Here is a 12,123-nt window from a genome sequence, read left to right as displayed (position 1 = left end):
TCAAAAGATTTTTCATACTATCAGAATGTCGAAGTAAGTATAGTATATCTATTCATGTGCTGTGCAAATGGAAGTAGTCTGTATGTAATAACTGCTATCAATATTGGTATCAATGAAACTAAATGATTGTTTTATCGTATCTGAAGAAGTGTGCATGCACACGAAAGCTTATATCCAGAACAAACTTAGTTGGTCTCTAAGGTGCCACTAGACATTTTTTTTTTTTATGACTAACTTAGGTCCATTAATTCCAATGGATCTGCTCTATCTTTGTTGGCTACAACTCTTTGACCATAAGCATAGACTGCTATTTTAGTTTCAAACATTACTCTATGAGCCCACAAACTTTAAAACAACCCAGACAACTAATTGCTGTGTTTTATCCAATGTCTCCGTAATATGTTGAGTGCAAAAGCCAGCACAAAAACCTTAATAGTCATCTCCTATCCGAGGTATAAGCTGCAGCCTTAGTTATTACCACCTATGGCAAATGGGTATTACTTTTCACGCTGCTTTCCTTAGAATGCGTAAACAGGGATGGGAGGAGGGGAAAGAATGTACTCTATTGTATTTTCATGCAATGAAAATGAAGGAAGAGCACTACATTACATATTAGCTGTTGCTGCTTAACATGGTGCATCAAGCGGTTCCAGGAGGCATAAACAAGCTTTTCTCACCCAAGAAATCCTGTCTTACAGTGACAAGGGGTTAAGAAAGATTACTCTTGTCAGCCCTCTAATAAGACGCAAGACTAATATAAGTCAATGCACCGTTAGAGAAAAATGAAGGATTTAGCAATGTTTTCTCAATCTGTTTCTGCTAGCTTGTTAAGGACAGAAGGAAAACTGTTTTGACGGGGAAGTTAAAAAAAAAAACTCATTTAAAAAGGAAATTAAGTCTCGTATAAAAATCTGGCAGCATCTCCAAAGACCCAAGTGGGATGCACATTTATAGTAATAGGCTGTAAATTTATGCTCTAATTAGATTTTAATTTCTTAATTTTATAAACAAATATTATACCACAAAATGCAAACAACAATGTTAGGAAATTCATACAATAGCTTTCTTCAGAACTGTATGTGTAAAGAACTCGTGGGCATTTCCCAAAAAGCACAGTTCATGTGATTCATAAGAATAGTCATGCTAAATTATGGATCACCAAACTTTATGATAGTGGCAGGTTTTTTTCTGTTCTATTTCCTAATGATCCCAACATGGAATTTGCTTTTTTCAAAGCTGCCACACACATCTTTATCAAGTTATCCACTATGACCCTAAGTCCCATTCCTAGACAGTCACCATCAGTTCAGATTCCATTAGCATATATGTGAAATTAATCATTTTCCCCCTATTGTGCATCACTTTACTCTTGCTTACATTGAACTGCATTCCCTTTTTATTGCCCATTCAACCAGTTTAGAGAGATCCTTTTGAAGCACCTCACAGTGCATTTCCATTTTAACCACCTTGAACAATTTGGTGCAATCAGGAAATTGGGCTGCTTCACTGCTCATTCCTAAACACAGGTCCTAAAGCCTATCATTGTGGGAGCTCCACTTTTGACATCCCTCTGTTGGGAGAACTGTCCATTTACTCCTACACTCTGCTTCCTGTTTCTTACCCAGTTACTGATTAATAACAGAACCTTTAGTCAGTCCATAACTGCTAAGCTTACTCAGGAGCCTTTGGTGAGGTATTGTTTCAAAAGCATACAATATCAACAGGTTCACCTCTACCAATACGTTTGCTTACACTCTCAAAGAACTCTAGGAGGTTAGGGGTACAAGAACATAAGAACAGACTGCAGGATCAAGTGAAAGTCCCATATAGTCCAGCACTCTGTAGTCCGAGTGGCCAACGAGCCCAGGGAAAGCCCACAAGCAGTGCAGCTGCATTCTCTCTACCCAACAGCCGGTATTCAGAGGCAAACTGCCTCTGAACAAGACTTTACCAAGAGCATGCTGCTTCTGCTTCGATATGTTACTCTGAAGAATTCTGCCTCTGAATTTGGAGGTCCCATTTACCTTTCTGGGGTGACAACATACTTGTAGTTCTATTCTTAAAGTACTTATCCATGAATTAAGAAGTATACCTCCAGTTTCAAAAGATTTTTCAGAACACAAGTCCTTATGTCCCTGACAATAATGATTTCCTACTTCCTGGGGCTGCGGAGTACAATCTATCTATTTCTACACTCACTATTTATATAATGAATTATTGGAAATGACTCTTACTTTAAGTTGCTTGGTCTTCTCCCGCAGAGTGTGCCGATACAACTGCAACTGTTCTGCTGCTTCTGGTCCAGGCTGACGGGCCAAGAGGTGCTTCAGCTCTACATACAGTTTCTCCTTCTCCTAGGAGACAAGGTGAGATGAAACCAATTTGGAAGTTACACTTGTCCACTTGCCACCTTAGAATGTATGTAAGGAGAGGGAATGCAAAGACATGAGAACAGAAATATAAAAACAATCCAGACCATAAAGATTTTCATAAGCTAACTGTTTTTGTTTAGCTTTACTTCTTCTCAAACAAAAAATCGTATCTGCTATCTTAGTAAATATAGTTTATCCTGAATCAATTCCTCCAACAAGTGAGTCCACTTATACCGATGAATCTATTTTGCACCTGTACTACACCAAGTGGCTACCAGCAAGCATATGAAAATGTTGCACAGTATATTAATGAAAACTGTAAATCACACTGTAAGACAGTAATGAGGTCATCCTTTCTAATTTTCACAAGGTTTTACAGTTTAAAAACTGATCATTCTAAGATATTATTTATATTTTTATCCTAAAACATTTGCTCTGCCACTCAGTATCATAGTGCTTTTAAGCCAGCCTGCAACAATAATCATATATAACATATATAACAATTAGCCAAGCACTAATATTCCAAAAACCAAAGAAAGCTAACAACATAATTAGAACAGGGCAGCACAGATTTAACAACCACCATACAAATACATAATTATATGGATAACTCATAGGCACAACACAGAACTTTTATCAAGAGCATATGCGAAAATACAAACATGCTGGCCTATAATGCTGATTCAAGCAAAATAGAAAAGTTTTACATCTTTTCACTGTTAATTTGAGCTGAATTTTGTGTCTTTTTCACTATAGTTTTGCGTCTCTTTAACAAAGTATGGCAAATGCATCTCAAACCATATGGTTCTACTTTTGCAGGTATTCATGTTTATTGAGGTAGCTAGTGCAGAACTCAAGTTTTGAGTTCACTGATTGCAGTTGCACTTTCATCCTTTTCCGTAGGCTATATAATTGGGCTTAAAACCCCAGAGTGTTTAACATATCATATTGAAGCATACACTGCTGAAGATAAATTCAAATTCAATCCTTTATTGTAATTTTTAAATTGATTTTATTATCTTTGAGGTTTTTTTAAACAATCAAGCTGTGTGTAAATTCTATAAAATAAATAATAATCCTAGCCACTGGCATTTTTTACATGCAGAGTTCATCTTGCAACATGCTTAAGATTTGCATTACCAAATCCACTCCTAATGTATCAGTATTCTATACTTAGTTACAATCACCTGCTCAAAATTAACATTCTGTTGAAACAACATAATGTTTGAAATATGCAATGATGTACTAACAAAACTGATTTAGTCTTCCCTAATTTTCATGATCTTGATCCTTCCCTTTCTTCAAGGTTTGAAAGAGAGGTGACTATGTTAGTGATGTAAAACATGCCCTCACTATACAGTTTTTGACAAATGCTGAAGACACACCACTTTACCCTGGCCATTGACACTATGCTTTTGGGACCCACACTATTTTTGTGATTGCAATTTGTTTTAAACTCTTTGCGCTGTATTTTAAATTGTTGTGACCCACCCTCAGATCTTAGAGTGAAAGCCTGGTAGAATAATAATAATAATGTAGAGAATACTTGTATGGCTAGGAATCCATATACCTGCAAAACCTTTGAGTTTGGCCACTGTTGTATCCCAGTTTACTTAGACTTTTTTTTACAACAATCAAAAAGAGTGCCAGCAATTATTTCACCAAAAGTCACTGAAGCTGGTCTCCCTTTCATCCTACACAAAGTTCTTTTAGTTTCGGGCTTCCTGTTTCTGGTGCACCAGGAATGGAGTTTCTCTCAACACCGCGGGAGACAGACAGACAGAGATAATCAGATAATGATGGAGGAACTTCATTATCTGCATTCCTCTTCGGTTGGAAGAGGAACCAGGCTCTCATCTGCCCTTTGCCTGGCACTCTGGCACTCGCTTCCCCATGAATGTGAGGGCAGGCAAAGGCAATGCGTGCATGGAGCACTCCGGCTGCTGCGACCCCCCCCCCAATCCCGTCCCTGGAAGCCCAGGTTATCCTGTTAATTGGACTTTAATTGGAGTAAACTACAGGCACATGCCAGAGACGATGAGATAAGAAGCTGCAAAAACAACCCAGCTACAAGGATGTCAAAGGTTTGGATTGAGAGCAGATTTCATTCAGTGAAAGAGACGGTGGGGGGAGAGGAGCCCACGGTTTACTTACTCAAGGTTTTTCTCTACATTTATGATATGGCAACCCCCACCCTGATATTTTAAAATATCAGCACAAGTGAGGATGCAATAAATTGGAATAGAATATGGAATTTAACAAAATTGGAAATGGGTATGTGAGAAAGGAACTGAGAGGTAAGGGGGGCGGAGAGAAACGCTATGCTTTGAAAATATAGAGCAAAATCCTCCCTAATCTCCATTATCCACAAAGGAATGTGTTTGAGATAAGGTTAAATGGTCATAAATCAGTGGCAGGGAGGAAATGAGTCTACCAACTGCGAGAATAGAAGTTTCTAGATTGACTGTCTGGAAAAATGGTGAAGACGGCTTGTTTACTGGAAGCCGAATCACGGGATGAAGTGATGCAGTGACTTTTGGAAACTGTGAGATAACAGCTTCTCCCAAGACATGACGGGAACCATCAACAGTTGCAGGATATACCACCATATATGGATGGGGAAACATCATGGGAAAAATTGTCACATGCAGGAAAGAATAAGGAGTACAGCTAAAGTTCCTCACTTGAAACTTTATAAATTACCTATTATGCCAACACTAACTGAAATCACAAGACTGTAGCTGTTATATAAGGGATTATTATATCTGGATGGAATGGAATGGAAATTATTAAATTTTTGGAATGCAGAAAAAATGTAGAAGAATGAACTCATCAACTCTAGCATGCGAGGGGGCTAGTTTAATTAAATTGTATAATTTGACATATGAATATTTGGCATTAATAATTGTATTAATTGGACAAAATTTGCTTTGTTATAATGAGGCTGTTATTGGAATGATATTGGAAAATCAATAAAAAATATTGTTTTTTAAAAAAAACACCACAGTTCTTCTAGTTTCTCCTTGAAATGATAGATGCCATAATTAAACACTTTGCTGGAAGAAAGTCTTTCATCTTTGTCACTGATCTTTTCATTCATATTTTGAAGCTTTAAATCCAGTCTCATTTTGCAATATTTGACAATGTCCTTACAATGTTCAAACAAAGTGGCTGCATCTTTCATGGTTTGCTTTGTGGCCAGTTAATCGGAAACTGAAAAGCAACATGACAGAGCAGAAAATACAGTTGCTGAATGATGTCAAATATGCTTAAAGCCTTTTTTAAAAATGCTTTGAATTTTTCTTTTTGTTTGTGTATACATGAGAAACATTTTATTGCTGTTCAGAAAACTATGCATATTTTTGTATCACTAACTGTCATGGGCTCCAGAGAGGTGCACTTCAAACCCCAACCAAAGAAAGACAAAGAAACTCTAGGAATAAGTTGCAATTTACCATTTCTTTATCCCAGTTGAAATCTGCATTGGATTTAAAATAGTTTTCATATATGTAACTTTCAGCTGTTTTTATATAAATATGTTTTAATATATATTTTTATATAGGTTTTGTGAAGTTGCTGCTAGATGCTTCATAGGAGGTGATTAATAAATGAAATAAATGGTATCTTGTTAACCACCCTGTTATCTCTGGATGAAGGCAAAAATCTCTGGATGATATGTGCAAAAATCAGGAGTAAATATAGCTCTGCTCAGACCTCACTTGGAGTACTGTGTTGGATTTGCAGCATAACAGTTAAAGGAGGATGTTGATAAACTCGAAAAGATTCAAAAGACACCAAAGATTATAAAGTCTAAAACGCAAGCCATAGAATTATGAGGAAAGTTGTGCTTTGAAAGGAGCGGGGAAAGGGGGTTGACTTCTGTGGTATTTAAAATGTTATTAAAGAAGATTAACAGTTGCTCAACATTTTCTATAAGGATAAAGCAATGGACTTGGACTACCAGAATACAGCTTTCAGTTAACATTGGAATGGGCAAAGACAATAGCAGCTTAGGAACGGTCTAGAGAAGCTGTGAAAATTTCTTCTCCTGTAATTTTTAAGAGATTGGGCAGTCATCCATTAGGAATTATTTTGGCATATGTTATTCTCTAGAGCAGGTATAGGCAAACTTGGCCCTCCAGATGTTTTGGGACTACAACTCCCATCATCCCTAGCTAACAGGATCAGTGGTCAGGGATGATGGGAATTGTAGTCTCAAAACATCTGGAGGGCCGAGTTTGCCTATTCCTGCTCTAGAGGGCATATGTGATCCCCTCCAATTCTAAGATTCTGCAATTTAAAGAATATAGCTAAAACCTAGTGGAAAGGGTTTATTGGTCCTTGAAAAGGTTATTATGAAGAAAACTAATTCTGAGTTCGGACAGAAGCACAGATTTTTCAAATGAAGCTCTGACATGTCTTTGAAAGCCAGTAGAGGGCCAAACAGACACAACTAGCAAGAGCTGGTGTATGCTAATCTATAAAATCAAAAGGTCTTGGGAAATTAAATAGCAAAGACATGGCACAGCTTAGAAATGGCTTAGGTGCTAGAAAACAAAGAAACAGAATGGTCTCAGTGGCTTCAGAATGCCTCTTCATATGGCTTCCTTCCAGTTACAATTTCTTCATGGAGCAGAAAAAAACAAAAACGGTCCCCAGATTTTATCTGCTAAACCCAAGTGTTCTTTTATGACAGATGGGCTATCATCGGCATCCAATTGCTATATTGGATCAGACCAGTGGTCTGTCAAACCCAGTGTTTTTTTCTTGGAACCGTGGCCAATGTCAGATTATGCTGTGAAAGAGCACAGCAATGGAGTATATTTAAAAATCTAGCATTTATTCAATTAGTCCTTTAGAAGCTGAACTGAAAATGGAGAATAATCACTTTTTTCCTTCCACCATAAAAAGCATTTCCCCTTTTTTTCTAAAGCAAAGTAATTCATTGTCGTCTTTTTTTTTTTTTAGGGGGTACCCCAGATGCACTGAACCTCATATATCAATGCACTCCATTGTGAGCCACTTCAAAGCCCCAACTGGCTGCAGCTTTGGCATAATTTTTTCCTTCAAATACACCTTATTCTTCCTAGCAAGAGTGACCTAATCACAAATCTTATCAGATTTCAATACATGACTACACTACTGACGGTAAACAAAGTCCTAAAAGACATTAAGCCATTCTGAATTAACTTTCACTGTATTATAGAGAAAGGTGATTTTTAAATCATATGAATGGTGCTGAAGTGACAGTCAATTGGGGCTTCCAATAAAGCCAACAGGTCTGAAAAATATACGCTTGAGGGTGGCCTTTTGGGAAACTTTGTGGGTCTCCCGTGTGTGTGTGTGCTGAAAATGGTTGCTAGATAGCATTTCAACCGAACGAATACTTAAACAAAAAAGTCCTCTGCTTTTCCATTGGTGTTATTCTTTTAAGAAATCAGTAGAGATATCTTGCCCTTCTATTAAGATAAGGGGTGATATCCATTGTTAGTCAAACTCAAAGAAGAACCATGGAAGTCAATGTATTTAAAGAACCTAAGTCTGTTAATTTCAGTGGGTCTACTCCAAATATGACTTAGTCAACCTAGAATCCCAGAATCTGTCTTAATACAGGTTTAGCACTTCATCAGAAGATTTCAGTTCTAATGCAATTGCCTGTTAGAAATGAAGCCCTAAACTACATACTAGTTTCTGGATTACCTTAAAAAATAAGTACTGCACAGTAAACAGACAAATATGTTGGGAATCTGTCAGTACCTTAAATGACTCAGAGAAACAAGAGAAAAGGATGGTAATGTTAAAAGGGACATCCTTGACCAATTTTTTATTGTTTTGCTCGATGTATTTAAACTGGTAATGAGTTTCAGGCTCGCATTTCTGTAGAAAGCTTTGCATCATGAGACTTCAACCAGAAAGAAAGAAAAATATTTTAAATGGAGATGTAGAAGAAGAAGAAAGAATGAACCCACATGGATATTTTGCTTCACATTTAAGCTGCCTTTGCTGATCATCCTCTTTGCCTGCTTTTCTTGCTACTATGTAGCACTATAAGTCTTCCTGTCAGACTCCTGGGTGTGAATAAAAAGAATTGTAGAAAAAACATCTATCTACAGTACACATACTTCTAGTTAATCACTCAATTGCATGGAGTGTGGCCAATATTTTCAAAAGCAATTCATGATCTTGAAGCCTGGAGCCAGAGAGGCTGCACTTGTTATGAATAAAACTTACCTAGTTTTAGCCTTTTTGGTATCCATGAACAAAGACGCCAAAATAAAATGAAATATATCAATATCATTTACAAGATGCATTTTCTTTTACAATACAACCTCCTAATTATTACAGAGCTCACTGTTTTGAAATTATCCCACAACAAAAACCACTAGTTTACTTATAGGTGAAATTCCATTATGCAATTCAAAATAGGATTGAACTGTTTTTTATGCTGTTGGCTTTCCCATTAGTTGTGACTATAGAAGATGGCAACTATTTTCACAACCAAGCATGTCCCAGCCTTGAATGTTGTACATGTTTGTATTTTGTAAGAGGGCCCTGGTAATATGGATAAATAAGGAGCAGTTGATAGACTGCTGGTCTTATTTGCAATTGGTTTCCAATTTATTTCTCTTGTAATCCTCAACAAGGGCCAACCAAGTCCTCTGAACATTGTGCAATGGAGTGGATAATAACCCCATTTAGAGACAATGCATACATTTCTATTAGAAAGTGAAATCTATCCTATGCAGCTGAAACTGGTTTCCTCTCCAATATGTATTACTGCCATCATCTAACAACAGCAGAACCACATGTCTTGTATTACACCCATTATTATTATCACTAAACAGTATCTATTTCTTTTAAGTCTTGTCATTTAATTTGTCACTGAGTTAAGATCACCAAATGTCAGGGAAACATCAAAAGAAAGTCCATTATACTTAATTCTTTCTTTTTCAAAGAAGAAGCAAAATGTGTGTTAACAGTGGTCATTTGCCTACATTCTGTTACTGTATTCCAGTAAGGCAGAAGTTGCACGGAACAAGGCGGACAGGACTCCTGAATCCCATTTGACAGAGTTTATCTTTCCAATTTACTTAAAAGCAAATGCAACCAAAATTATAGATACTAAAGAAGTTTGGTGTGTCTCTGTGTGCAGGCTGAAAGGCAAATCTCCTCATCTCAAAAAAAGAAGCACCAAATCAAGTGAGTCCCATACCCATTCTAGCTTGGATATAGCTTGAAGAGGGGTTTACCTCCAATCCCCAACTCTTGCCCTCCCTGCTTCAAAGGTAAACCACCCCATTTTTATTTATTTTTTACAAAAGTGGCAAAAAAAGGCTCTTTAACTCCATTCTGTATTTGAAACGATACCCCAGAGTGTGGAAGGCAAACTAAGGACCGGGGGCTGGATATGGCCCAATCGCCTTCTAAATCTGGTCCGCGGGCAGTCCGGGAATCAGCATGTTTTTACATGAGTAGAATGTGCCCTTTTATTTAAAATGCATCTCTGGGTTATTTGTGGGGCATAGGAATTCGTTCACTTCTTTTTCTTCAAAATATAGTCCGGCCCCCCACAAGGTATGAGGGACAGTGGACTGGCCCCCTGCTGAAAAAGTTTGCTGACCCCTGCTCAGTGGTGTAGCGTGGGTTGTCAGCACCCGGGGCAAGGCAAGTAATTTGCGCCCCCTAACCTGTGGATTTGCGCCCCCTAACCCGTGGATTTGCGCCCCCTAACCCATGGATTTGCCCTAACCCCAGATGTTGCGCCCGGTGCGGCCCGCCCCCCCTGCACCCCCCACGCTACGCCACTGCCCCTGCTCCAGAGCATGCTTGAGGCTTTGAGAATTTGACATGTCTGCACAGCTAACATGGAGAGCTCTTCCCCCATAAATATACTCTTGTGTTCCCTTCTGGCTTCAGACTGCCCATAGCTTGGACATTCATTCACAAGGTTCTATTAAATATTTCATTATTTGGATGTTTATGCCACTTTGCTTCTCTAAAGCCTGACTTACTGCTGCTCGACATTTATGAGAAAAAATAATATAGGTTGTTCCAAATTAAAATGCCAATCATCCCTGAGTGAAAGTTCTTATTCAGATTTAAGTAAACATAACATGCCCTCTGATCATAAGATGGTCTGTCCCAAGCCAAATGCAGCTCATCTTTAAAACTAGTTGTTTACTAAAGTAAAACAAAGCCTATTAATTAGAGAATCATTGCAGAGCAATGTACACCATATAAACATTAAATTAAAACAGAGTAACAGTATTCTCATTAAGGGGCTTAAAATAAAATACAAAAAATGTAATAGCCAAGTACACAGATTGCTTTATATGTTGATGTCTGCCCTATTCCTTTGAAAAAGGATGGGCTATATGCACAATTGAATAAATTAATGATGAATTATGAAAAGGGGGACATAACAAAGTAGATCACCACTCTGTTAACAATAAGGACAGAGCAAAGAAAAATGAAACAATACATAGAAAAGGGCTACAGCAGAGACCCTATATCCTTGATAGACTCCTACCCTATTCCCATAGTAAATAATGCTTATGAGAACTGCATATCAAGGAGGGGACTTAGACTGAGGGTTTGAGGCTTTTCAGCATTTCTGCCAGTGTATATTATTTGTATAAATAAACCTTAGGATTATTTTTAGCAAATCCTGCCAGCCTGTAAGATTTGTTTTTCCAGTAGTGCTCGAAGAAGCCCATGGATCTGCCTCTAGGCTAAACCATGACAACATATTTCTGAACCTGTCACTCCATTTATTTTAATATTTTGTGTTTCCTTCTTCTGAATGTGAACTAGCTGCCGTCTTAATCAGATTTTGGTCCTACTAGTGCCTTGCATGAAACAAATTCAGGATACAGAATTTCAGCTACTAAGTTGCACAAATGCTTGTTGATGGAGCCTAATGTAACCCAGGTCATTGATCTCTGCTGTACAACGCAAGCCTGCACAACTTGTGACCCACAAATAGTGTCAGTTCTTGGAATAAATAAATAAATATAATATTGGATAGGATCCAGAGTAGAACCTTTCAGCAAAGGAACAGAACTTCCAGAAAAAAGCTCTGTACTACAGCATATAAACCTGTCCACTACCACCTAGCAACACACCCACAGGCCAGCACAAATAGCTCTCTCTGCAATCCAGACTACAATTCTATTATAAGCAGAAAAGGAGAGAGAGAAAAGGCTAGAAGTCTTACACTAAATATATCATTCATTTGCAGAGGAACACTACATTTGCTGCTTGCTCACTTTGATCACTCTTCCCAAGCCAAGTTGATTATCAAAGGCCAGTATCTCAAGCCTCTTGAACTGCATGCTCTTGTAGTCCTCTTCTTGCAGATAACAGAATGCTGCCCAGGGAAACACCAATGCAGGAGCTAACAATTCTGAACACACAAGGGTGTTCACTTTGATGGGTTTTTTTCCTGAGTCAGGCTGTTGCACTAGTCTAGAAAATGGCACAAGTGCTAACTCTGTCATTAGGAAGCCCAGTCTGTCATTTTAACTAGAGATGATCAACAGTCTCACTCCTAATGAAGATTTATTCACTGTCCAAGAAGTCACATTACAATTCTAGTCCTCCAATGCTGCTGCCTTGGTTACATATTTCAGAAATAACTAGATCCTTGTTAAACACCAAGAACCTCTCACTACATTTTGCAAATCCCTGCTATATATTTCTTCTGCTTTGCATGCAGAAATGTGCACTACATATCTTTGCAAAATGCATT

General features: G+C 37.9%; 1 protein-coding gene across 1 annotated transcript in view; it reads right to left on the bottom strand.

The window, feature by feature from the left end:
• CFAP58 (cilia and flagella associated protein 58) overlaps nt 1-12,123 on the bottom strand; it is a 168,665-nt gene that overhangs the window by 5,660 nt on the left and 150,882 nt on the right. Inside the window, exon 8 of the mRNA XM_083616650.1 lies at nt 2,235-2,354. Coding sequence (XP_083472776.1) covers nt 2,235-2,354 — 120 coding nt within the window. The remainder of the gene's footprint in view (nt 1-2,234; nt 2,355-12,123) is intronic.

The sequence above is a fragment of the Podarcis filfolensis genome (genome assembly GCF_964270895.1).
Source record: "Podarcis filfolensis genome assembly, chromosome: 5".
NCBI lineage: Eukaryota > Metazoa > Chordata > Lepidosauria > Squamata > Lacertidae > Podarcis > Podarcis filfolensis.
This window is presented reverse-complemented; position numbering and strand designations above follow the sequence as displayed.